We start from the raw sequence: 27938 nt of genomic DNA, 5'->3' as shown, positions 1-27938 counted from the left end.
AATCTTACACACAGGGATTAGATTGTGGCTATTTCAGTCATTGTAGAGCATGTGGAAACTATTGCACCTCCGTCCGTCCTGGGAGAGGGATCCCTCACATGGGACTGTCTGAGGTTTTAGGTTTTTTTCCCCTCTGTTAATAGGTTTTTTGTGGTATTTTTCCTTACTATATATTTGTGAATATGGGCTATACAAATAAAATTGGATTGATTAAAAAAACGTTAAAAAACAAACTCATCTGTCATCAAAACAAATTTGCCTCCAAGAAATTGGAGAGGAACCGCCACTGGTTTAAAGCTGAAGTTGACTGGTATTATGCAGGTAATACACATGTTCATTAAACGTGACTAATTTTGTTGACTTTTATTAAGAGTTAATGTAGCAAGAAGATTATATACAGCATGTCGTTAAAATCTAAAGCTGAACAGGAAGGAGATAAAAAAAAAAAAACTGCTTCAACGGTTTTTCAAACATTTCCAACAGAAATAAGTTTTGATCACAGGCGGAAACGATCAGAGAACTTTGGAGTGTGAGGGACCGTGAGAGGAACGTCACTCTTCTTAACCAGAACAGGTTTGTAGTGTTTGACGGGCTGAGCCTTGTGAACCTGCAGAGGAGATGCAGAGGAAGAGTGTCACACACACAGACCATCTGATACAGCCCATACAAGTCATTTTGTAAAAACACAACATTCAAACTGCTAATTGGTTTTAATGCTGAGGCTCGTCCATGCAACTGATTTTAAAAACATGTTGAATCTATTAACAAATTAGTCGCACATTGGTAAGATAACAATGGATTCTCAACTGCTCTTTTAACATTATGTAGATAATATATCATAATTTTCATTACAGGTTAAATATACAGCTACACTGTTGTCTCATAGTATTTTCCCTCATCTCCTCTCACAATGAACGGTGTCGTGTTTGAAAGTGACCTGTTCTTGCCGCAGCCTGGTGATCTCCTCTTTTTGTTGCTGCTCCTCCTCTTGTCTCTGCTCCTCCTCCATGAGCTCACTAAGAGCCTCCTTCTCGCTGACCAGTCGCTCGTACTCCTGGCGCTCCCGGGCGCGTCGCTCTGTTGACAGCTCAAAGTTCTCCACAGCTGTGGAAGAGTGAGTGACTTAAGAGCAGTGACAGATATCGTCACGACGACAGGAGCACAGTGAGTTCACAATAGTGAAGGAGACTCGGAGCAGAAGGCTGCAGCTGCTTCACCGTCAGACAACGTTCAATACCTGATCATGTGATCAAATTATAATCAGGCCTTAAGCATGAAGCTGCGATCAACAATATTTTCCAATACTGATACAAACTGTTAAAAACTTCCAATTTCGTTTGAACTATAATGTTTCCACTGATCAGATAATAAAACTCACACAGATCAGTTGGAGTAAAAAAACAGAGGTTGTGTCTTCAGTAAAGAACTGACTCAGCTCCTGTGAGACCATCACTCCACCTGATGGGAACAGAGTCCAGTGGAAACTCTACATGTAGCTTCATCAGGCTCCTGGTGAAGAGGAGAAAATGAAATGTCAGTCCTACCTGCTGCAGCTCGCTCTGGCTTTTTGGGCAGGAAAGGTTCTTTATGAGTGACGGTGTTGGGTCTGGCTTTGAATGTTGCTGCTTCCTCCTGTTGCTTCTGCTCTTCTTTCACCTACAAGGCACAGAGATCGTGTGTGAATGTTGTGAAGAATAAAAGGTGCTTGTGTGCGTTCAGAGGCAGATCCATCATACCATCTGCTCCCAGCGACTGTTCTTCACAGAACCACGTTCATCCAGGAGAAGTCTGAAGGGCTCCGGCTTTGTGACCTCCAGCTTCTTCTTTTCAGGGAGAAGCACAGACTCAAAGTCTGGCAGCGGCTGGGCCTTGAACTGAGGGACCTGAAACGTTCAGAGGACAGTGATTGAAAACTGGCTCTAAGACATCCAGCATAAAGACACAGCGGCTGAGGAAGTGAGACTCACCTCTTCATTCCTCTTCTCCTCCAGCCTCTTTTCTTTCATTGCCCTCCTCTCTCGCTCCCTCTCGTCAAAGGAGAAAGGACAGACCTCCACATGGTGGTGCTCTGGGAGCCGCGGCTGGAAGGGGAGGCCAAAGTGAGGCACTGGGGGGGGCTTGATTGGTGACGGCTGTTTTACCTACAAGACACAAAAGCAGGTTTAGGTCATTTACAGGGGTCTGAGCAGGGGGAGGAGTTTGTCACAGTTGATGCTGCAAGCATTGATTAATATCAATTACTTTGATCAGTTGGATTTTAATTTGCATCTATTAAGAACAAAAAACACTGAAAATATGTTTTAAATGACTGAGAGCAGAAGGTGATGGCGTTTTGTTCAACCACTTTTAAAGTCAAGTCAGTAAAAGAAAAAAAGCAGCTAGAGAATTCTCCAGTTGGAGAGACCGTTTATTAAATATCTACTTTCACATTTCTGAACCTAAACAGATTCAAACATCTACAATGTACTTGCCAAGTGCTGGGAACTACTCTATGCAGCATATTATCTGCAGACCTGAAGATTACAGTTTGATGCTTTAGGGTTATAAGTGCTCCTTATTGTGTCAGCGACCCAAGAGGTCATGATGAATGATTGGTTAATCCAAATCAGGTGTAGATTGCATTGCTAATCGTATTGATTGCAAGAGTTAATGCAATATTACAATATATGACATCATTATCTGACGCATCACATCTAGTCACACTAAAGTGACACTTAATAAAGATGATTTGCTATGATTCTTTCCCAACAGGTGTTGAAACACTTCATCTTCAAATTGAATACCTACAGAGAAATATTGGACCATCATGCACTGAGCAGTTCTCTCTCTGTCACTCCATTTATTTTACTTAATGTCAATATGTATTTTTCCCTCTCTTTTTCTGCACGTGTGCCTGATTCCAGAGCTGCAGGATTCAGACGACAACAATTATTATTATATAAATATCTCACTTACCATTTCCATTATAACAACCAGTCTGATGATTGCACAACTGCTCCTCTTCTCTGTACCCCTCCCTCTTACACCTCTCCCTTTTCTCTGCTCACCCCAACCTGTCGAGGCAGATGACCGCCCACATTGAGTCTGGTTCTAGAGATTTCTTCCAGTTAACGAGTTTTTTCTTTCCTGTTGCCAAGATGCTGCTCATCGTGGGAACTGTTGGGTTTCTGTATACTTTTTGAGGTATCGACCTTACTATGTAAAGTGCCTTGAGATAATGTATATGATGATTTGGTACTATCAATAAAATGTTATTTAATATTGCCCTTCATTTTAATTTGAGACTTTTTCATGACCTGCAGAAACTCTGTCTGGTTACTTGAGATAAACTACATTTTATGAACATCTGAACTAGAATTATCTCCCCTCAGACCCACCCAACTGACTACTTCTCCCAACTGCATCTTTGTAGAAAGCCCTGGAATAGTGGACACATGCATGCTGAAAAATGTCCTGCCCAACACACATGCACAACATTTGTCCTGGTTATTGTGGATATGTGAAATATTCTTGGTGAATATCCAGTAAAGCGAATAAATGTTAAAGTTGCTTTCCATACAAGACAAACAAATGTGTCCTTACTTCCTCGACCTTGCGATCCACACGAACCCTCTTCTTCAGAGCAAAAGCTGGAGACTCTGGAACAGTTGGATGCAGAACTTTCCTTTCTGGCACTCCCTGTTGAGAGAAGGAAATCGACTTTACTACATTTATTTATGGGAAGAACCTTTAAAGCTTCATGTTGTCAGAACAAGAACCCAGCAAGTTTAATGTGAAGCCTGTATCTGACATAGAAGTGTCAGCAGCAAGTTTCAAACTCACCACGACTCCTTCCAGGATCCTTTTGGGCAGAGGCTGGGATTTAAAGGTATGTGGCCTCTCTTCTTCCTCAGACTTCTTGGAAATCTGTCTCTCCTGGAGCCTTTTTTCAATCTGCAGCTCAAAGCCTTCAGGTACTGTGGGTTCCTTCACGGCTGGCTTCTTCAAATGCTCTGCACCTTCCAGTAGTTTCCTGTTTAGCTCCAGAGCCTTGAATTTAAACCTGGGATTAGAACATAAGATTGATTAATTAATGGCCCATGAAACTCAATGATGCACTTTCCAATTGATAATAAACTTGAAACACCATCAGTGTTAGACATTAAATAAAGCCTGAGCCCGTCAGACACTTTAAGACAGGGTGTCAGCTCAGTATTTGTAGCTTGAACTTTGATAGTTATTAGATTGCAGCCACACTCATGTGGTGAAAAGAAAGAGCTTTGTATTTATCTACCTTACCTTGATGTCTTCATCACGCACCGACGAAACAGCGCCTGTGTTTTGATACAAGTTGGGGTTCAGCGTGCATAGTTAGCATCTGAGCAGCAGTGTCAAGTGAAAAGTCTGACAGTGCTTTAAGTGACAAGAGTAGTAAATGCGCGCAGTTGCCAGTAGAGTTGCACCTTGAGTCCAACCACACATTTAAGGCAGCACGACATTGATTTTGAGCCATGTACTGAGTTGATGAGTCTCAGGGTGCGAGCGTGTTAAGCCTGCTCATCCAGTGCAAGCACCCCCAGTAGAGCCAGAGACACCAGTTTTGGTGTTAAGCACTTCATGTACTAGTTTTCACATTTTGTCCTCACTGCTGCTCTGATGGACTTTTCTCTTTCTGGAATAAGTTGTAGGATTTACACTACCATTCAAAAGTTTGGGGTCACCCAGACAATTTCGTGTTTTCCATGAAAACTCACACTTTTATTTATCAAATGAGTTGCAAAATGAATAGAAAATATAGTCAAGACATTGACAAGGTTAGAAATAATGATTTTTATTTGAAATATTAATTTTGTTCTTCAAACTTTGCTTTCGTCAAAGAATGCTCCATTTGCAGCAATTACAGCATTGCAGACCTTTGGCATTCTAGCTGTTAATTTGTTGAGGTAATCTGTAGAAATTTCACCCCACGCTTCCTGAAGCCCCTCCCACAAGTTGGATTGGCTTGATGGGCACTTCTTGCGTACCATACGGTCAAGCTGCTCCCACAACAGCTCAATGGGGTTGAGATCTGGTGACTGCGCTGGCCACTCCATTACAGACAGCATACCAGCTGCCTGCTTCTTCCCTAAATAGTTCTTGCATAATTTGGAGGTGTGCTTTGGGTCATTGTCCTGTTGTAGGAGGAAATTGGCTCCAATCAAGCGCTGTCCACAGGGTATGGCATGGCATTGCAAAATGGAGTGAAAGCCTTCCTTATTTAAAATCCCTTTTACCTTGTACAAATCTCCCACTTTACCAGCACCAAAGCAGCCCCAGACCATCACATTACCTCCACCATGCTTGACAGATGGCGTCAGGCACTCTTCCAGCATCTTTTCACCTGTTCTGCGTCTCACAAATGTTCTTCTGTGTGATCCAAACACCTCAAACTTTGATTCGTCTGTCCATAACACTTTTTTCCAATCTTCCTCTGTCCAATGTCTGTGTTCTTTTGCCCATATCAATCTTTTCTTTTTATTGGCCTGTCTCAGATATGGCTTTTTCTTTGCCACTCTGCCTAGAAGGCCAGCATCCCGGAGTCGCCTCTTCACTGTAGACGTTGACACTGGCGTTTTGCGGGTACCATTTAAAGAAGCTGCCAGTTGAGGACCTGTGAGGCGTCTATTTCTCAAACTAGAGACTCTAATATACTTGTCTTCTTGCTGAGTTGTGCACCGGGGCCTCCCACTTCTCTTTCTACTCTGGTTAGAGCCCGTTTGTGCTGTTCTCTGAAGGGAGTAGTACACACCGTTGTAGGAAATTTTCAGTTTCTTCGCAATTTCTCGCATGGAATAGCCTTCATTTCTAAGAACAAGAATAGACTGGCGAGTTTCACATGAAAGTTCTCTTTTTCTGGCCATTTTGAGAGTATAATCGAACCCACAAATGTGATGCTCCAGATACTCAACTAGCTCAAAGGAAGGCCAGTTTTATAGCTTCTCTCACCAGCAAAACAGTTTTCAGCTGTGCTAACATAATTGCACAAGGGTTTTCAAGGGTTTTCTAATCATCCATTAGTCTTCTAAGGCGATTAGCAAACACAATGTACCATTAGAACACTGGAGTGATAGTTGCTGGAAATGGGCCTCTATACACCTATGTAGATATTTCATTAAAAACCAGACGTTTCCACCTAGAATAGTCATTTACCACATTAACAATGTATAAAGTGTATTTCTGATTAATTTAATGTTATCTTCATTGAAAAAAACAGTGCTTTTCTTTGAAAAATAAGGAAATTTCTAAGTGACCCCAAACTTTTGAACGGTAGTGTATGTCAGCAGCTCAAAATGTATTTTATGTTAATGAGTCATTCTGTCACTTTTCTTTTGCACCGTCACAGATATTAATGACATTTTTCATGTTGATTTAGTCACATGAGAAAAATGGAACATCATGCTTCTCCTAATTAAAAGGAAGATATGGGCTAACAACCCTCGACTTTTAGTGGGGACTCTTAAGTTTGACAGGTCATATCTCCCTTAACAGAAATGGTTCTCATATTGTTATAAAACTCTTTTCTAATTCCATATTCATCTTAACAGTATTCTATCCCCAACATAAAAATAATACCATTGTTGAATTGCAAAAGATTGAAATGGGCAAATTTTCTAATGTCATCAACACCTGCACAAAGTATTTGGGTCGATGCCGAGATATCATCACTGAGTCCTTGATGCAACAAAAGCAGAGCCATTGATCAGTCCACTGTCATAAGGTTATGTTATGTCAGTCCAGGCATCTGTGTCTCAGAGCTATGACAGCAAATAAGATTATAACGATTCATTTACAGCAGGCAACATTTACAGTTATAACACTGTTTGCTCATAATATATACTGACCATGACCCTCTGGAGGAGGAAGCGGAGGGACTAATAAATTACTGAGCCATGGCGCTTTGATCCATCTAAATTAATTCATCTTTTCATACAGTTCCCACGTTTTTAAAATGCTTTCACAGGTTGCCACGTTTCCTAAGCCATTTTCAGACATAACCTGTGGATATAGTCGGGAGAGATGGGTCCGGACTTTACCCGCAGTTTGCTTTTCACACATGCACAACACAGCGGGAGGTTCACAACAGCAACAAATCCTTCACATTATTCAGGCGAGAGGTGGTGCGGCCGGGTGCAGCAGACAGGAAGTCATGTTCATTCTGCTGCGGAGATCATATGAATTTCTTGATAACACACAGACACCGGTGTGAGCTCTCATCACCACAAACTCTCTAGACCTTTTCATTGGTGTCTTCTATGTTTATGACACCCCTTTTTCACTGAGGCATATTTGTTTTATTTTTGTTCATCATCATCAAGCAGGGGTTCTCACATCAAATTCACCTCAATTTCCACGGACTTAATATCCGGGGGCCAGGTGGAGAAAGTCTGACATTTGCGTTCAAACATGGCCATCTTCAGGACTAAGTGTGGAGAATCTCTGGAGTTGAATTCATGTCTGAAAGCAGCTCTAGTGTGACTTCTCGCATTTAGTGCACATTTGGCTGAAGGCTCCAGAGAGCAGGTCTAACCACCAGTTTAAGAAAGTGACAAAGACGTGATGGTGTGCTGAAGAACAGGCTCTTACTTGTGAAGTTGGTCCACCTCTTCAGCCTCCAGCTCAGCACTGCTCTTCACAGTGGTGGGCCGGCTCCTCTGGCGGGTCATCAGGTGTGGGGTATGAGGTTGGGTGAGCTTCAGCTGGTCGCCCTTCACTGGATGTGGCCCTCTCTCTTGACTCTGGCGACTACGCAGATGGTAGCGGTCAGGGGTTCGTTTTTGGTACTGCTCAATCTGCTGAGCCATGGGCACATAGGCTCCTGACCCCTCCACCTTTCTCTTGTTGCCCCTCGACAGGTTGAAGGGTTTGGGTATAGTGGCACCTTTCATGGCCTTTACCTTTAAAAAATAAAAAAGGAACAGAGAATCGTAAGAAAGTTTCTTAATGTCTGTTTTTATTATGTCTCATTTGTTTGCTTTCAGACCATCATATTACTGCTCAATAAAGAACTGAACTCTACTTCTATAGAGACAGGATGAGCTGAACACAATTAAGGCAACAAAATCTGAGTATATTCAGAATTTGGATCAGGTTGATCAGATGAAGAACTTACTGGGGAGGAATGTTTGCGAAGCTGACTGATGAAGTCCACTTCTTTATCTGCTGTACTGGATGAAGTAGTCGCCTTAATGCGGTTGTCTGTGGTGAAATTGAATTCTTTAGGCACAGTCATGGACAGGACCACCTTCTTCGGGGGTGGATCTGAAATAACAGTGACACAGATTTCCTTCAAGAAGCAAAGTGAACCTTGATCCCATTTAACAGTCATATTCAAATGGTACCAACTAACAGCTCGTTGTTCAGCACATTGAACTGAATTAACTGCAGCCACACAAAGTCAGTCACTAATATCCACTCACTGCCAGCCAGAGCAGCTTTGTAGCTGGCCTCGTTCTGTCTGCGGTGCAGAGCCACTTCCTTCTGGAGGTTCCTGATGCGCTCCAGCTCCTGTTCTTCAGAGCTGCACAGCCTGTTTAACACATCAGCAAACATCTGTCTCATTTAAAGTCAAATCTCCACTTCTATACATTCAATACTATTAAGATTGAGAGGAGTTGATCTCATTATACTTTTCTACAGACTTCTGTTTTGGAGTAGACAAAACCATCCAGACAGATTCTGCATGTAGTTAAAGGCAGATTAACATATATATAAGAGTATAAGTCTTCTTACTCTGTCTTCCCAGTTTTGGAAGCTACTGTCCCAGTCTTAGGTGCAGTCCTGGAATTTGTCTGTCCACTTCTGCGGAGGACACTACTGGATTTTCGAGCTGGTCTGGCAACAGGACTCCTAAAACAAACAGCCGCAGTAGAAAACTTGAATGAAACACAACCAAAAAGGGGATACAAAGTGGGGGAGCCGACAAGGCATCACAATCATTTGTAAACATGTAAGAACTATAAGTACTGAATCTATAAATGTCTTGGGATGAAAGGACAATCATGACACTTACGGTTTGGATTTCTTTGATGGTGTTGCAGCCGACTGTGTTGGAGCTGAACCGGTTGTTGTCACTTTACGTTTTGAAATCCTAAAATGAGGAAAAAAATAAAAGATTAAAATTTGAATTACATCAAAAGTACAGAGATGCTAACAACTTAATCTCAAGTTCCCCAAACACCTGATTGTGCATTTACTATTTCCTCTGTATGGGACTGAGTGTCAATACAACTTTAAACAAAGCACAAACAAGCAGAACATGAAACCTTTGGCCTCTGTGCTTGTGCACTTTGTCACATGTTTAATTCAGTGTTGCCATTTGATGCTAATACAAATGTATTATCTGAAGCCTCAAGAGCGTGCAAGAATAAAGCTGCAGACTTCAGCAGCAGTTTCATGTGTTGTACTGTGCAGCTTGTGGCAGCACACTTCAATCACACTGTAGTGCATGTGTAGCATCACAAGAATTGCACCTGCTTGGCTGGGCAGGGGGTTGATTCGCCGTCCTCCTCTTTGGTCGGCCATTAGCCCGAGTCGCAGTTTCAGCTCCCCACGATGTGACAAGGTTTGGAGGTGGAGATGTGGATGTGCCAGGACCTGGAACATTGATCAGTCCACATGGATTCACATTGACCAAGTCATGAGGACACTGAATTACAGAAGACCAGAGGAACGCACACTAGGACCAAGCAATCTTTTAAAACCACCTTAAAGTAGCTTAACAGAAAATAAGGAGTGCATCCTTTGTACTTGGCTATAATGCAAAGTTAACTAACCGCTGTCTACATCCGTGTTGACTTGAGGAATCACGATGACTTTGGGCAGGTTGGGTGAATTGCTTCTCATAAAGGGCCAGTCAGGTCTTAAAGGTGTAGTAAGGCGACCCTCTGCTCCCCCGACCTGTTGTTCTGCAGGTGAGACACACAGGAAGTAGATGTGAACTCAAACAGGTGTTTAACCTACATACTGGTTATTCTTTCATACAGGCTGTCTGCACCATCAGTTTCAGAGCCTGGGTGCGTGGGAACAAGAGAGAGAAACTGTCTGCACTAAGATTAACTTTAGAGTGTTTGTATTTTAACAACATGTAGAACCAGGGTTGCTCATCAGGACTGGACACAGAGGAAAACAGCGTTCGGCTGGTCAACAAAGGTCCAACAAGTGTTTCCTACCGTCTGAGGAGGTCAATGTTAAAGTGCAGTCCCACTGAGACTCACCGAACCACTGATCATCACCGTCGTTATTCTCCAGCTCCTTCAAGTCGACGACGTGGGACGGAGCATCGAACTCGTATCGGTCAGCGGAGCCACAGTCGCTTTCCGCCATTATTCAACACGAAGCTTTAGAAAACATGAGACATCAAAGTCAGTTTAACGCATCAACATGTGTTTAACCAGCAGTTTACACATGACAACCGTCTGAGCTGAGTTAAGAACAGGACCGAAGCGGGACAGATAACAGAGAACCTGGTTTATCTTTAAGAATAAATGATCGGAACGTTCAGTCAGTGAATGTCTCCGGAGACAGTTTCTCCGGGTGAGCTGTAGTCTCCATTGGGTTCCTGTTATGGAGGAAGCGAATGGCTAACGCTAGCTAAGCTTCAACATGAGCTGCTTCAGAAGCGTCAGGTCGTTAAATGAACCAAAGACTCTCACACGTTCAGTATCGATTCAGTCATTTGATCAGAGTTCAGCTTGAATCCTCAGTTTGTGACGTTTCACTCAATATGGAAGAAGCGTTGGAACTTACCGACACTGTTTTCTCTGAGCGTTCAAATTGTGACGTCACCTGACCGCCCTTTCAAATCAACCAATGGCTAACGAGCTTTTCTTCTACTCGCCGCCATCTCTTCTTCTTCCTCTCAATATCGTATTGGTGGACCGCCGCCACCTTCTGGACTGGAGTGTGATTGGAATAATACAATTATAAGTAATAAAATAATTAAAGTATTATACTCTATGTCCTCCCTGCTGATACTGAGGATATTAAATAATTACTGCTTCATTACCAATCACATCTTTACCACTCATAAATGTACTGTTAATTTTAGTGTCACCTAATCTCCTCGCCGGAATTATGTCTAGATAGATAACATTTGATTGATCGACAGACAGGCTTTATTGATCTCAAACTGGGGAACTCCTGTGCAGCAAGGTATCAGGCACATAACACACTCAGCAACAACTAAAAACACTCTACAAAATATAAAGAATAAAAAATCCTATGTCCAATAAAAAGATGTATCCTTCCCCAGTGAAAAGTTCTCGAGGACTTTGGAGCTGAAGAAGTTAAGATAATAATTAATTCCCACTTCCTCCTAAAATAACAGAGGCTTCAGTCCAGTAAGGATTCAGTCCAGGAAGATTTAACTAACTTCCATGACAGTCGACAATCACATATTTTGTTGTTGTTGAAAACAGGGTCTTGTTATTTCTCCTTAACAGTCTGCTGATGTTGGGGAAATTGTGTGTACAGAAATGAAGATATTTCAAAAACCAAAACCAGTTTAATCCACTGGAAGAATGAGCTAATAAAGATTTGATTTAAATAATTTAAATTTGTCAAACACAAGAATGCCCTTAAGCTGCTTTAATTAGTAGATATTATTAAACTAATGTGAGCTATCCCTATTTTTTACTTTTCATAATTATTATCCAATATCGATATTTATTTATTTTGTTGGGGTTTGGAGTTTTGTTTCCTTATTTCACATTATTTGTACATGATTCTTTCTTTTTTCCCTCAACCTGAGATGGAATTATTTGATCAAGAAAACATGAATTACATTACATTACATTTCATTTAACTGATGCTTTTATCCAAAGCGACTTCCAATAAGTGCTTTCAACCATGAGGGTACAAACTATAACAACAAGAATCAAGAAAGTATATATATATATAATTTCTTCAAAAAAAGCCAAACTACAATGTGCTATAAGTAAGTGTCATTTAGGTGCTACTAAATTGTTAGTTTAAACTTTTGTGCCTTGTTTGTTTGTTACCTCAGGTCATTCCCTCATTTAGGAACCTTCACTATTAGACTGCACCCATGCTTCAAACAGCAGTTCACAAACCAGTGGGTTGCCAATAGTATTTCATTCAGCTTTTTTGAGATCATGTAGATTAAATCTGCTTTGAAGTTAATTCCTGCATAACATTATAACAACATAAAATTGCATTAAGCAAGAAAACAGACAGATATGGACAGACATATAAATAGAAACCAACAAAGAGAAATGAGGGCTATACTTGTTAAGAAATCAGAGAATGCAGGTATGTGGACATGAAAAACTAGTCTTTATTTGAAATGATTTTCCTGCTCATTGGCACAGGCCGCAGGCCAAGAATCAACACCTGGAACTCAACTCCCTCATTCTGCCAGTGTTTGACAGAGTAGCAGCAAGCTAGCCATACAGTAATTCACACATTGCATACATATTTAAAACCAAACTGACACAGGACATCATTCACATCTTTTCCTATGTACTCTATTATATACACCAAAAGCCCCGGCTGAAAGTTAGTGTTTCCTTGCTTTGTCCCTTTTCTTCTTTTCTTCGTATTCTAGGATCTTTTTGTGGAATATTCCTGCAGGACAGAGGACAAAAGCATGAATTAGTGCACCGGGGGAAAAAAGTGTTCAACAGCAGATATTTTTCAAGTTCTTCTTATCAGCTGGCTGTGATTTGGCTTAAAGAAAAATGTAATATTGCGCAGGAAAGTAACTTAAACGCACATAATTAAAGGTAATTCTATAGATGAACGGTGAGACACTTAAGATAAAATACGCTATGATAACTAAGTGTCAAAGAAGAGTAAAAAGTTGAGTAAAAGTAAAAAAAAGACCTAGGTTGAAGTAAAAGAAGTGAAGTGTGTGATTAAAAAGGTGAAGTGAGTCTTTTTCGGACCACTGTTTTCCTCCTAAGGGGGACGGACATGTCCCTGGGGGCAGTCACACTGTGGTCATCCCTTTTGGAGAAGGAGTGAATTTGCATTGTTTAATTGTGTCACCTAATGTCTAAAGGGTGAGGTCGCATTCTATCTCCACCATGAACCAATTAACATTCATTGTGTATAAAATCAAACAATAAAGCAATATAAGGCAGAAGGGGAATTAGACAAATGTGTGTTGTAGGAAATCATTGATGGAACGATATACAACAACATTAGAAGTAATTTTGATAATAGTATTATGAACTATTATAACATTAATAAATATTACTAAGATTCATAAATGCATGCAGCTATATGGCAAGGGAAATAAAACATAACATTCCTAGCTGCAGTGTGTTTATTTGGTAAATGTGTAGATGTATGTTAGAATATCTCAGACTTCTAAATTCTCAAATTAGCTTTCATTAAATATGAATGGCGTAGGAATTTTAATCAATTTACCTGAAATCAATTAGAAATCTCTATTAAACAAATCACATCATTGCACTAGTTAAGTTGACCTGACTTATAACTTACAGGTAATGACCGACTGTTAAATATTGTCGCCCATGTTTAGGTGTGGAGAGTGACAGAGTATGCAGTTCAAAAGAGAAATGCTGTTTTGTAACCATGTGAGGCAGCTGGATTCAACACAAGCCAGAATCCATCTTTCCAGACTCAAGGCTGCGGTTCTTTCTCTCATAGGAGAACTTGTCTGTCACCCTTTAGTCTGTGTACCTGTCACTTGGAATCTGTTGCATCTGAGAGAGACGTCCGTGCGTGTGCATGGGCACTCCCAAAACTGCCACAGATTATGTTGCATAATTATTGATTATATTGCATATTTAATAAAAAAAGGAACTCTTTGAGCTGCAGTGTGAATGTGATGTGAGTTCACTGAAGTCCGCTTCTCACATAGATATCAAACTGCAGTCCCACAAGGAATCTGGCTGTCTGGTCTGTCTCATTCTCACTGTGAAGTTCCCCCGTGTGGGATCAATAAAGTTTTATCTTATGGTAAATGGTCTGTATTTATATAGCGCTTTTCTAGTCTTGATGACCACTCAAAGCCCTTAACAGTACAGTTTTGCCATTCACCCATTCATGCAGTGCATCTATGGATAGCACTTTTTTCAATGAGGGGCCATTCGGGGTTCAGCAACTTGCCCAAGGACACTTCGGATCGAACCGTCCACCTTCAGGTTGGAGGATGACCGATCTACCCCTCAGCCACAGGCTTATCTTTAACTTGGCTCATTTGTGTGTGATGTCTTCACAGTCCTCACCTTGCTGCGGCCCAGGCTGCTGCTGCTCCACCTCCTGGATAAACAGGTCAAACATCTGTGTCTGGAGGAACTTCTTGACAAAGTGTCGAGTGGTCTTGGGCTCAATGGCCTTGTAGAAGCTTCTCTTTTCAAACACTCCCTGCGCCCCGTGACGGTATTTCACATATGAGGCGTAATGGCCGACTGTTTTCACAAAGAAATGCAGGAAGGCTTCCGACACCACTCGGTTCAGCTCCTCCACCGCTGAGAGAAAGAACAGAAAACATTTGTGATGATGGAGCTATGTTTCTCCTCGTCACTGTCTCTTTTTGTGTTTACTCACTTGATGCTTCTTGTCTTTTACTTAGTGCCTCTAGTATTTCTGTTTGGAGCTTTGGGGGCAGAATAGAGGCTTCATCCCCAGTCTGGTAAAGGAGGGTTTTACAATGTTACACTTCAAGAAATCAAATTTTAAGATTTAACGTTATTTGAGTTACTCAACCACAAATTATACATTTGCATACAGTTATGTTCACAGGTAATATTTTTTCTCTCTCACACACACACACACACACACACACACACACACACGTGGCCATGCAGGTTCCAACTCCTTCTATTAGTAGATGGTTAATATGTTCTTTCTTTTGAATCTGGCAGAGAGGACGAGAAATTAAAGAAGAGGCAGGACTGAGATTCTGTCTCTTTTCTTGATCAAGTGTGGGCAGCAGTGTCCCCTCTGCTTTTTGTCTATTACATGTTGGCTCGCGGAACACACACACACACACACACACACACACACACACACACACACACACACACACACACACACACACACACACACACACACACACACACACACACACACACACACACACACACACACACACACACACACACACACACACAAACGTTTTTCTTGGTTGCTTTTCTCCGACATTGTCCTCGCTATATTCAAGTAATATTTCATTAATGGTTTCCATTAATGAAATGTTGGTGCTTTCTTGTTTTTTAAGATCGGCAATATGAGCTTATTAAAAACAAAAAAAATATTATAATAATTTGCCATCCTGTTGGGTATCTAACATATCCAACATTTGGAAATAGATAAATCCATGGTATAAATATATAAATTTACATTTACAAATTCTTTGCAATCTATCCCTCCATGTCTTCCCAAGTCTTTTTGAATGTATAAGAGAGTGGCTCTGAGGGCAGCATTTTTAACTTAGAATTATTCCAAATACTTATTTGGTTGGGATAGTATTTTTTTTTCACAGCATTTAATTTACTACTAATTACAACATTTACTGATTTACCTTTTTGCTTGGAAAAAAGAGCTAGTAGAAAGCTATTAGGCTGCAGCTAATTGATTTTCCATCTCTATCCATTGTTCCTCATTTGCATTGTAAATGATTGAAACATTTGAGTTAAACTGTAAAACTCCAGGTTGAAGAGGTTTAAGCCTCCCTCCTTTTGAGGGTAATGTAATAGTTTCCTCTTTAATCTGTGAGCTTTGTTACACCAGATAAATTAGGAAAGGAGTGAGTTCATTTGTTTAAAGAAAGGGTTTGGTGAGGCAATAGATATAGCTGGAATAAACCTTTTAAATGAATCCTTAAGGTAAACTTTTTTCAGCAAATGGTTCAATTTCCAATGCAAACAAGGAACGTGATAAAGGGCATCCTTGAGCTGTACCTCTAGTTTAGACCATTCAAGTCAGTCGAAAGCCTTTTCTGCATCAACTGCCATTAGTGTTATTTACACAAATTTTAACTAATATTCAACGAAAAGATTCAATACAGTTCAGTTAACAAAGCACTCACCAAAAAAAGGAAGGTCTTCTTTTTATCCTCAGACAAGTCGACCATCAGCTGTGTCACAGAAGAGGAACGGGACAGAATGAGGACGTCGCTCTTGAATTCACAAGTAATGCCACTCCTGCCTTTGTACAGTTTAAGTAATGGTAACTCACATCACTCTGGTCGATGGCCTGGTCCAGCAGGCGCTTCTGGACTCCCAGCAGATAGGGGGTGGGTGCCATCACTACATCAATCAGGATCTCAGGAACAATGGAGATCAAGGTGTGCTGCCAGGTGAAGGGGTAAAGGAGTGCTGCTACTGCATGAATGACTTGGGATAATGTGCTGCAGAGAGATGAGAGTCAACATCAGAGCTGATTATGAGCAAATAGACTGGATTTGATGAACCAATCTGATTGATAGTAAAAATTTCAATATTTCCTAAGGTTTCAGCTGCAGAGTTTAGGCTTTCTATGAGGTGCATAGGTTTTATATCAAAATCAAAATTCAAACAAATGAATTTTCTGCAGACCAATAGATTGGGAGTCTCTAATTCCATTTCCAAGTATTTTGGGAACTTTCTTAGATGATATACTTTGATGACACCAACACTGATTCGATCCATAAAAAGGTTTTCTTAAAGGTTCAGTGTGTAGGATTTGGTGAAATCTAGGGGTGAAGTTACATGTTGCAGCTGAATACCCCTCCCCTCCCCCCTTCCAAACAAAAAGAGAACCTGTGGTAACCTTCAGTTGTCATAAAAACTCAAAAGGTGTTTAGTTTGTCCAGTCTGGGCTACTGTAAAAAACATGGTGGCCTCTGTAGAGAGGACCCGCTCCTGATATAAAGTAATTAAATACAAAGGGCCCGTTCTAGGGTAAAGAAAACAACTATTTGTACAGTTTAGTTGATTATACTTATATATCAATAGGATTATTTTATATTAAATTTCAGCCAATAGATCCCTTTCACCTAAATCATACACACTGGACCTTTAAAGACGCTGTTAAAGAAACAAAAGGTGTTCATGTTGAAAAGCATGTTCCACACTTCTTTTGTTTAGTAGGTGAGTGTCCAGGTAAGTATGTAATACCCCAGTTCATCCGCGATGAAAATGATCCGTCTCTCCAGGACAGCGGCAGCGAACACCAGTAACACCTCATCATCTGTCAGGCAGTCGAAAAGTGTGGCAAAGTTCACATGTTCCAGCCATGAATCCAGTGGACGCGTCAGACTGATGATCTGATGGAGAGTGAAAACTGTCACAAATACGTCAACAGTGGTAGCAGCAGTCTTTTCAGACTGTTACTGCACCTCGGTCTAAAGTCACTATAGCCTTGTTGAGATAAAGTGATAAATGTTGGTTAGTTTCAGTGCTTTTCAGGATTTATTACATCCACTTTACGTGAATGTACTGTACATGATGACAGCAGCAGCATCACTGCCATCATGAACCAGAGGCTTTGTTCAGAAGAACTGGTATTTACATCTGTCCTGACAGATCTGACCACAAGTGGTCAGTGTTCAGCACGTGTGTTCATGTCTGGCATTAACATACATCCTGAATATGTCTCCTGTGACCACTTGTGATCAGATCTCACTTCCCTGCTCTATAAGCACAAAAATGGTAGTTTTTAATGCTAAAAAAAAACCCAACACGTGTGTTTGCAAATATCAGATTTTACAAATGTGTTCCACCCAATGAAAGTTGGCTACAGGAGTTTTATTGTAATGTCCACTGTCAGGTATATAAAAGAAATAAAGGAGACTGTATGGATCAGGATGAAAGACCCTTACTGGGCCCCAGGATGTTAGCGACACACACCCAGGTCTGATCCGCCTCTGGTGGGCCTGCCTCAGCAAAGGGGGCCTTGTGATTAAAAAGAGGAAACGCCCAATGATGCTTAGGTACACAACTCATGATACTCTCCTAACATCCACTGGTAGTCACTTATATCTGCTGGTGATCACTAACATCTGCTCGTGGTTGGTAACTTAACACTAAACTAATGCGGAAGACCTTCAAACGTACAAGGGGTATTCACCATCTTGTCCTATGCTCTAAAACACTGTCACTATGTGTGTGTGTGTGTGTGTGTGTGTGTGTGTGTGTGTGTGTGTGTGTGTGTGTGTGTGTGTGTGTGTGTGTGTGTGTGTGTGTGTGTGTGTGTGTCTGTGTGGGCATGAGCGAGTGAGAGAAAGAGAGGTAGAAAGCAAGCAGAGTCAGGAGGGACTGAATGAATCTCGTGTAGCTGTGAGAAAAGATTTTACCAATTTGTGGCCTAGAACGCATTTCTGTTAATACAGCAAAAAGAATGTGGCCACATTTGTCCCACACCACTGTGGCTTGAGTGATCTCAAGATACATTCCGGATAAAATTTGGTGTGTTCACTCCGGTAATTAGCACTGACCACTTATGATCGGTTCACTCAGGATGAATGCTACCAGGTGTGAAGGGTGTCAGAGTCTTTACGGCGTCAGGGAACCATTTATCTGTCCCTCTTTGAGTCTGAGGGCTGGTCACAGTAGAACTGAACTGCAGCAGAAATGATGGCAACAGTGAATACTTGAGATGACACAGATGCTGAGACATGGTATGTGGCCTGATGGGAGAAGTGTTAGGTTTCTGCTGTGAGCTACAGGTTGGGTAATGCAGGACAGGTTCAGACACAACCTTACACTGACACACCCACCTGGAGGATCTCATGTGACACTGGGTTTCACTGTGTGTGTGGGTTTGTGGGAGTGTTTTTTTATCCTCTACATTCCCAACCTTCAAAGACATAGAAGAGAATCAGTAACCACACAACTGCCTCTGCACTCATGATGATCAGTATCAGAGCAAGGGACTGTCTCTCTGTCCACACAGCTCTTTGGAACCTGTCTTTAGAACCTTCTATCCATTGGCCCAATGTTTTCCTCTTGTGTCACTGAATGTAGTCATACTACTTTAATGCAGCTTGGCTGAAGTCCCAGTCAGCCAGCAAGAAAACACTTGCACTCCTCACTGAAGCCTGCCTGAAATCTCTGATATATATGTTTACTGTCTTTTCACTGTCCATAGTCCTTACAGTTGAGTCAGTCAATAGGCGGTGAAATTATAAGGATTTGTGCGATTCTCTGCAACCTGACTTGTAACCAGGGATGGGCAGTATTTATGATACGTGAAATGATTCATATTTTTTATCAAAATACTTAAGTGTTTTGTATTTTTGTAGTTTAGTTGCGGTTTAAAATACTTTCTGTGAGTTGTCTACGTGATGACTAAAAAAACTGAAAATCGATACATGATGCCTCTGATTGGTGTCTACTCAGTAATTTGCCCAGGCTTGTTGATATCACAACATTTAGGTTCAGAAAATTGATGATCCAGCACAAAGCGAGAACCAAAAAAGAAGCACAAGGTGAGAAATGTGTTGGTGGCCAGATCTCCATGGATTGTTAGCATAAATTGTGACAAATCTTAACAGTTCCTGTTAGGTGTTGGTGTTGTTGGTGTTATTTAACCCAAGCAACATTAGCAGACCTTAATGTTAGCTTTCAGCCTATGTTAAAATTTCATGAGTTGTGCACGGGGAAAGAAAAAACTATAAAGCGTTTCAGGGTTGTTGTTTAACATTACTTTATAATGCCACAAGATGTTTTAACTTAGTAAAACCACATGTTTTTTGTGCCTTATTGTCATTAACAACGTTGTGCTGCAGAGCCATGAAGGAACAGTTAGTTCTCTCATCCACCACTGGCATTTGTTGTACCTCATAACTTCTCTAAGTCCAACTGTGTTACTTAGTGGGGGGTGTTTTGTGTTTAAGGAGAATAACTCTGTGCTATTGCGTGGGCAGTTGAATGATTGATTAATGAATTACTTAGACACTAGTTGCTATGGCTAAATGTGCGATCAGGTGTCTGCAAATGAATGACTTGTTTGTCATTGTCGTCAGTGTTGCTGCTGCAAAGTAGCCCCTTCATTACTGTAGGTCTGTTGACTGGTTGCAGACATAAAAAATGTTTTCACACCCCACACATGGGACATGTTGACAATACAGATGTTTATTTTGATACATGGCGTCGCTGCTGTATTTTGTAGTTTATTTTGATACACTTACAATAAGGGTATTTGATATTTTATTTTTAAATACATTTGGATGTGTCTTTGCACATTCCTGCTTGTAATCTGGATCCCAGCAGTACAGGATTTTAGTTTTGATCATTTTGATCTTGGCACCCTGAGTGTGATGTCACAGGAAAATAACAACTGCATGAATTTGATTCCAAAGCTGCCTTCAGACGTCCAGTGAGCTTCAGACAATCTCCTGACATTCTCCGATAGGGTCTGTATCTGAGAACGCAAATGTCTGACCAGCCTCCATACTCTCTTCTGCCAGCCCTCTAGTAAAAACTCTGGATAATGTCAGAATGAGCCCATGTGAGAACACAGCAGGAGATCCGTAGGCTACGGCGTAGCTTGGACGCAGAACCATGAATTGGGCTTAATATGTGACGTCCTGCCTGCAGCACCACCCCTCACATGAGCGCTCCGCAGATTTCTGTGTTGTCAAAACGTCTCAACGGAGAATGTGAAAGGCAAACTCCAGAGAAAGTCGGACCTCAATTCTGTGGACATCCTCCAGAGTTCATGTCTGAAAACGGCTTTAGTTTGTCAATAAAAAGGTATTGACTTTTTAATTAACATTGGGCTAACTGATAAAACTACAGACAAACTGTTAATTCCTGATAAGATGCTACCAAGACGAGAAGAGAAACGACTATGTGGATCTGCATAGTCTACTGTGTCAATAAAGGAAAAACACTATTGATACAAGCATCGTTAAACTTTATGTGTACTGTTGTGAACAGAAGGAGGGGTTTAGGTCTGACCTCAGTGCCCGACTCAGGAATGAAGCTCTTAATCTCCACAGTGTTTCCCGGAGCTGGGAATGGGGCCTCCCGCAGCTTCTGCATGAATGGATAGATCATAGCCATGGAGATCTGCCGCCGCTTCTCCACCTCGTCAAATATCTGGACACAGACAGGAGAACGCACAGTAATGGGGCATTAACAATATATCTCCACTTACTAATTAGACCAAATGAAACAAGAACATAGTGGGATAATGTGATTCTTTTCTTTTATTGGATAGTAGGCAGTGTTAAAGTCAGCAAATTTATTTCCACACCACTAGTACCATTAGTACAGTCATTGCATACTAATCAATCAGCTGAAAACACTTTCAGTCTAATAGCTTCCGGGTTTACTGCAGTGTTACACAATTACAATCAAATAACAGGAAGTGGATGATAAAGATATTTCTAAGTTTCATTCCCATTTAGAAAGGGTCCACCTTTGACCACTGTTTTAAAGATAAAGAGCTGTAGTTCCAAGCAGGACATGTTTTATTGTGAAGTCTGACCTTTAAACACAGTGGAAACCTCAAAATCAAGCAGAACTTTAGTACTACAATACTGAGACTGTAGACGAGGACAACAGGTAAACATTTTGGAAAAAATATAGTGCTGTGCTAAAGTTTTCAGCACTTATGATTCTTAGATTCTGACTCATCATGTGTCTGACTGAAACTGGTCCCAGATTCCTTCTGCAGCTCGACGATGAGCCCTAACACTAAAGAGACATGGAGAACAAGGAGTCGAGCAGCAGATGGTCTGGTCCCCCCAGGGAGCTGATCTCAGCATCCTGGAGTCAGTGTGTGATCACACGAAGACACAAACACTGAGGCCCGTACACACCTGGCATTAACATCTGGCCTCACATGCGTCTCGTGATCAGATCTCAGATCAGATCTCACTTCCCCCCTCTATACGAAGAAACGCGTACGTCATTTCTGTTCATGAATATCAAGGTCTGTTATTTTCACCCAGTCTGAGTACATGAGAGGGTCCGATGTCACTCTGTTTGTGTGTGTGTCGGCACGAGCGAGCGAAAGAGAGATAGAGAGACGAGTCAGGAGAGTCTGAATGAATCTCGTGTGAAGAAAGAGTTGACCAATTTAAGGAAAGTATCGATCATTATATGGTGATCAGTGTTGATATTGTGGCGGATGTTACAAACAAATCAACGAGAAGAGAATGAATACGTTTGATTTATAGTATTATAGTATATATATATATATATATATATATAGTGAAACTGCAGCGGGTCAGAGGACGTCAACTGAGGTCCTTCACATGTGGCCCAGGACACATTCACATTCCCACTGCTGAAAGAATGTGGAAACATGTGGCCCAGATCACCTCCCAATCTGATCAGATCTATGTCGGATTGGAGTGCATTCCCACCTGTATTTAGAGCTGTCCACTTGAGATCAGATCACAAAAAACACATGTTCATACCAGTTGTGACAGACTGAATCCACTGACTAACTGTGGAAACTCCTCCAAGATGCTCTGTACAAACCACCTGACAACTGAACCTTACACACTGTGCAGGTGAACAGAGAACTGCTGCTGCTGCTTTAAAGGCAGAGTGGTCACAGCAAATATGAAACAGGTTCTTTCTGTTTACTGGAGTTATTTGTGGTATTATTACTATTATTATTTTTAAATGATTTCTTTATTATTATTATTATTTTAGACAGCATCTTCATCTTATTTTCAGTGCCCAAAACATTTGCTCCGCACTGCTAAATTACATTTAACTTAAAGTTGCTGACTGTTTCTTAAGGAAAAATATTTCCAATTCTGGGAGGCAGAGAGATTTAAGTGAGCCTGACGCACGTCAATATGGAGCACTTGATTTGGTACCACAAGGTGACATTTTTAAATCTCTTGTTTTGTCCAACCAAAATATTCAGTTTAATCCCACACGAGACGAAGAGAATCGGAAAATTGTGTGGGTAAGGAGGTGGTTCAGTTCAGCATCTCCAGCTAAGCCAGGGGGTGAATAGTGCTGCCGATTGCTGTTAGCTGATTACTCCCCTGTTTAAAGGAGGCAGCATGTGAGAGCTGACACTGACACAGAGAGACACACGCTCTGTAAGTGCAGATCCAAAGAGATTAACGTGAGAAACAAGAATTTATGAAAAGAACTGTGCCCCAGAACAGCCGGGCAGCAAGGTGCGAGGTGGCGTTGTGTTTTTGTGCCGTGTTCTACACATCTGGAGTTACACGTTATAAATGAGAAACTGGAGAAACCAAACGTGCTGTAATTTTGCTTGAAAGTTTTTAATTATTAGAGATTGATATATATAGATTAGATTGTTATATTCATTTAGTCAACCTGTCAATAGCATATGGAAGTTGATCATGTGTAGCAGTGTAAACACACAATGTTTGTCTTTGTGTTTGAGACCCTGTTAAAGGTCAGACTTACAGTTAACTGGGCCAGATTAATAAATGGAAAAACACTCACTAATTTCCTCTTTTACAAATGTTAAAAGTTGAGCTCACCTTGGAAAAGAGGCCGAAACAAGCCAGACTGCTAATGATGCAGTACGCCTCCGGGGGACGAGCTCCTTTCCCTCCGGGCTTCAGGTTGTCAGGTGAAAATAGAGAATACTTCATGAGCAATACGTGAGTTCAAAATTATGACACACAGTGAGACCGTTTCAGAAAAGACACTGACCAATAACCTCCTGCAGTATCCATTTCTTCTGCTGCCATCAACCTCAGTCAGAACAAAGGAGAAGGTCTCACTACAGACAGAAGAGGAAAACTCACAACCAGAGCTTTACACGACATTTCACATTGTATGAAAGTTAGGACAAATTTAATATTTTGCTGAATACTTTTTGTGAGTGAGAAAAAGTTAAAGAAAAGGCTCAGCAGCAAACAGACATCCATGTTCTGCTGTTACCTTGTATTTCCTAAACTTTGAATAGATCCTCAATGATGGCGTGAGCAAAGGTCTGATCAATTATATTTGTAAAACAGTGAGAACTTCATTAACTCATCAGGCTGCATTTGACTTATTAGCACATGTAGTGCAGCTCAGCTGTTGATAAATGATACATCGACATTACTCTGTTATCATTTGAAAACACATTACAACTGTTTACATGTGTAGGAGATGAGCTATTATTCCAGCAATCTGTGAAAAATCTGCAATCAACAACCAAATACTTCCTGTGTGCACCGGCACATGCATGTCCAGTGTCCCTGAGTTGTCATGTGACATTTCAGGCGTGTAAGTATGGACAGGGATTAAAACTGTTAAAGAGCCAAACGCTTGTGTGAACAGAGGTCGTTTTAGTTAGAAAACACTGTTTTTAAACAGAAAGTAGCAGTATGGAGGTAGCCAAAGTCTCTGACTCTCGTGGCAACACTCAGCCAACATGAGCTCTTGTAATAAACTGACTGCAGCTCTGAGATTAAAGCTGACAGATGCCTACACAGGCAAAGGGAGCTGTAGTCAAAGTGCTTCCAGCAATAGGTTTCCACTGTCACACATGTCATGAAGAAATGACAGATCCTTTGCATTCTGACATGAGTCATGAGAACAAAATCTTTGCTTTGACCTCATCAGAGAAGTGAGCTTCTGAAGTCTCCAAAGACACATCTGGATAGGACAGAGTGGAAATAAGTGCTGTGGATAGATGATGCCATAAAATCTCTAAAGATGTATTTGGAGCAACTTTTGATGAGACAAACAATCTAGCCATTTGCCAAAATGTTGTGCTGTGGAGCTGTGAAGCAGCCAGTGGGATGGGAAACATTGCACCGGTAGATTCAATTAAAAAAAAATCAGTAGGTTAAAACAGTGAAGGTGAAAAGAGGCCTCAGTCCCCTGAGCTGAACGTCACTGTGGGTAGATCTTAAACAACCTAAAAATATCTTGGAGCCTAAAGTGATCTGCAGGGAGAACATTCTTCAGTCAACAAGAGAAAGACTCTGCTACAGAAAGTGTTTGCGAAGGGTGATTCTATCCAGACATTTGGCACAATCACTTTTTCTTTTTTTTAGATTTGAGTATGTGAAATAAAAAGAGAGTATTAACATTTAAAGAAGAAAGACTCAGATTGACCTCTTTTCACTCATGGATCTTTTATGAACTTTAGTGTAGAGTGAAGCAAGAACACAGGAATTAAGGTTGTCAGAGTGATTAAGGAGCCGACAAACCTGTGGTATTCTGTTAAAGGAGCCCAGCTGATGCCTTCTGGGAAACAAAACAATGTGATTGCCTTTAGCGTCTTCTCTTCATCCTCCTTCTGGGATCTGGCCATCCCATCCCTCTGAAAACACACAGTAGATAATATCAACATATCTTGATTTGGTTTGCGTGCTTCATATTGGTAATTTAACACATCCTCTTGAACAAAGTGTTAACATTGATAAGCTGGGAATTTAATGATTTGGGGACTGAGTTATGACAGAAGAAGGGGCCGACTACAGCTACATCCACACTACCACATCAATTCTGCTCCAGATACGCCTGGTGTCCGCACTACTCTGGAGTTTCAGAGCCTCTTAAACAGAGAAGTTTGGAAATGCTGCTGGACCCGTTTCAGTATGAAAACTTTAGGACAGTGTTTAGGTCTGGTCGGGCAGCAACAGGGATGTTTGGAAACTGTGACGTAAACACTCACAGCCGCTTGCTGGTCTTTACGGTTATGACGTAGCCTTTGCTGATTCATCAGGCTCCTATCACCTGACCCCCTCCCAGAAGAAAACAACTGGCATTGGCTTCAACTACCAGTGTAGAGCACAACATGGATAATCAGTTACAAGCATTGCTGACCCTGTGTTCTTTGCTAACAGCATTTTACAATGATACACCTGATTACACACGTAGGAGCCAAGCTATTATTCCAGCAATCTGCAACAATTCCCGTGTCCAGCTGGTCCTGAGTGGGACGCCTTCCTGTTCACCAGCACACGCATGCCCAGTCTATGGGAGTTGTCACGTTTTCAGGCGTGCTAGTATAGACGGGGATTCAAACTGATACAGTGCCAAAACGCTTGTGTGCACAGAGACCGTTGTAGTTTGAAAATGCCTTTTCAAACTAAAATGTATTAGTATGGATGTAGCCTATGCCCCCACTTTTTAAACTGTGTCCTGCAATCCTAATATCAGAATCTTTTACTTGTTGCTCGGGTTCATGTTTTGGAAACAGCAGCAGGTGAAGTTTCCACACAGGTCATTATGACCTTGCTACAGCAACAGAACTGGCCCCTGTGCAGTTAATATAGTTATGGCATTTGTGTTACAAATGTTACATCAATAGAAACAGGGGACCTTCTTAGAGCCAGAGAAAAATCAATAAGTTATTTTACTTTGAGCTTTTTTTAATTGTTGTATTTCTTACCACTAACTGTGGATAATATACTACGTTGGACAGACCACACAACTTTGCCTTGGATCGTGTATTACTGTGATCTGTCTCACTCACCAACACATCAGGTGTACTTTCTCAGGCTGATCTCTTGTGTCTACATGGTGTGACAGTGACAAACTGACCTTTGGAAACTGGTAGGTGATCTGAGGCTCATAGTTGCTTCCATCCTTGTTCTTCTTGAGGCTGACAACCACCAGATACTCAAAGAAGTACTGACCACTGAAGTAGCGGTGCTGCCTGGATGTGTTGGGTTCCACTGTTTGGCCGAGTGGCTCTGCAGGCTCCTGGTCTTTCGATCCTTCACAGAGTGCAGAAATACATTGTGCAGGGTTACTGCTGTAGTCCAAACAGAAATGTCCACAGGCCTCTTTCTCAAACTACCCATCTGTCCTGTTGACTGCACTCTACTGCTCTGCTCAGAAACCATCCGTCACCCCCACATCAACAGCCCAGTTCACCCTGTCTCCCTCACAGTCCGCCAGCCTGCTCATGTGTTCTCTGCTGCATTCCTCCCTTTTTGTTCAGAACAAAAGGACACCAGCAAGGAGGGTTTTTTTCTACGGTCAGCAGGCTCCTTTTCCTGCATTTACTAGTCTGCTCTATTTTTCATGAAATGAGAAAGGAAGAACTGTCCATAAAAACTGTCAGTCCGATTCCTTTGAGCCTCTGAATTATAGGGTTATGTAGAAATGACTTGTTTATACTATTTTTTTCTTAATACCCTTGAATTAAAGCTGAAAGTCTGCACTTCACTTACATCTTGATGTTTCATACTCATTGTGGAGGTGTAAAGACAAAATTTTAAAAAATTGTGTCACTCTACAAACACGTGTGGACATGTGCGTTTTTTCTTTAGATTATTTCTTCAAATTGTAGAAAAGTGGAGAAACTTGTGTATCATGAGTTGCACTGTTGTCACTGTGGAGACAACTATCATTGGATAACTCGGTACCTGATGATTTTCAGATAAGTGCTACACTTACATTTTTTATTTCTGAGCAGATTCATGGGCATTTATCCATTAGCTATATGACTATATCTTCAGAAAGTGTAAGTCACACTCTGAATATAAATCTGTGTATCATGTCAGTGAAGGAGTGTAACTTTTGATCAGCCATCGGGTGCTGGAGGTCAGAACCCATGAGTACTGCTGCAGCTCCAGCTGCTGACTGTGTTGATAAGCAGCCAAATAAGTGGGTAAAAACTCACGATAGGAATAGATAATAGAGCACAGAGAATAGAGTATTGAGTAAAACATTATGTATAAAGTGTACTGTAAGTGAAAATATCACTTACAGCAGTAAATACAGAACCACTGACTAATAGAAATAACAATAGAAATGAAAAAATAAGTCAGTTACTTGAGTCAGTAAACTAAAACAAAACTAAAGTGGTACTAAGTAATCATGATAATAGGAGTAAGTAATAAGGAATATTGCATGTGATAACATAACAACAACAAAAAACTGTTTGCAGATCTTCATGCACTGCAATGCACTTGCATACACTGTCCTTTTTACCTCAGGCAATATACAACAGCAGGTCCTGTTCAGTCTCTGTTCCACCAGTCAGTGTAATGCCTAATAACACTTTGACCACATGTTCCTGAATCATGTCGCTGCAACAGAACACTC

At 41.1% G+C, this 27938-nt stretch overlaps 2 protein-coding genes across 10 annotated transcripts in view; both read right to left on the bottom strand.

Moving 5' to 3' along the window:
- Positions 1-313: 313 nt before the first annotated feature.
- On the bottom strand, positions 314-10817 carry LOC117765121 (targeting protein for Xklp2-like). Of its 4 annotated transcripts, none has more exons than XM_034591411.1 (16): positions 10765-10817; positions 10233-10355; positions 9792-9923; positions 9489-9612; positions 9029-9106; positions 8749-8865; positions 8436-8545; positions 8129-8277; positions 7603-7913; positions 3823-4042; positions 3583-3678; positions 1968-2141; positions 1737-1883; positions 1545-1656; positions 938-1104; positions 314-607 (listed from the first exon to the last, which is right to left on the bottom strand). In XM_034591411.1, exons 2-16 carry the CDS (start codon positions 10339-10341, stop codon positions 497-499), a joined length of 2157 nt encoding a protein of 718 aa, XP_034447302.1. In that variant the 5' UTR covers positions 10342-10355; positions 10765-10817; the 3' UTR covers positions 314-496. The 4 variants fall into 4 exon arrangements, with proteins under 4 accessions (XP_034447302.1, XP_034447303.1, XP_034447301.1 ...); XM_034591412.1 differs by lacking the exon at positions 10765-10817 and adding an exon at positions 10482-10749; XM_034591410.1 differs by lacking the exon at positions 10765-10817 and adding an exon at positions 10482-10505 and having other exon boundaries at positions 8749-8871.
- Positions 9759-27938, bottom strand: part of LOC117765128 (DENN domain-containing protein 2D-like) — a 35020-nt gene continuing 16840 nt past the window's right edge. For 4 of the 6 annotated variants that reach the window (XM_034591421.1, XM_034591424.1, XM_034591423.1 and 1 more), the window contains 11 exons: positions 26427-26602; positions 25088-25200; positions 23595-23664; positions 23420-23497; positions 20895-21035; positions 17109-17257; positions 16189-16360; positions 16040-16087; positions 14557-14638; positions 14235-14477; positions 12292-12603 (listed from right to left, as the gene is read on the bottom strand). In XM_034591421.1, coding sequence (XP_034447312.1) covers positions 12536-12603; positions 14235-14477; positions 14557-14638; positions 16040-16087; positions 16189-16360; positions 17109-17257; positions 20895-21035; positions 23420-23497; positions 23595-23664; positions 25088-25200; positions 26427-26602 — 1340 coding nt within the window. In that variant the 3' untranslated portion in view covers positions 12292-12535. Of the gene's footprint in view, positions 9770-12291; positions 12604-14234; positions 14478-14554; positions 14639-15978; positions 16088-16188; positions 16361-17108; positions 17258-20894; positions 21036-23419; positions 23498-23594; positions 23665-25087; positions 25201-26426; positions 26603-27938 lie in introns of those variants that run through there. The other 2 variants (XM_034591422.1, XM_034591426.1) reach the window with 2 other exon arrangements.

This window comes from Hippoglossus hippoglossus, chromosome 7, assembly GCF_009819705.1.
Source record: "Hippoglossus hippoglossus isolate fHipHip1 chromosome 7, fHipHip1.pri, whole genome shotgun sequence".
NCBI lineage: Eukaryota > Metazoa > Chordata > Actinopteri > Pleuronectiformes > Pleuronectidae > Hippoglossus > Hippoglossus hippoglossus.
Note: the sequence above shows the minus strand (reverse complement) of the source record. Positions and strands in the feature narration are given on the sequence as shown.

Coding starts and splice junctions, on each gene's coding strand:
- LOC117765121 (XM_034591410.1), bottom strand. CDS start 10,341: ATGGCGGAAAGCGACTGTGGCTCCGCTGACCGATACGAGTTCGATGCT. Junction 9,924..10,232: donor CGGTGATGATCAGTGGTTCG/GTGAGTCTCAGT, acceptor TCTCACCTGCAG/AACAACAGGTCGGGGGAGCA. Junction 8,546..8,748: donor TCCAAAACTGGGAAGACAGA/GTAAGAAGACTT, acceptor TGTGTTAAACAG/GCTGTGCAGCTCTGAAGAAC.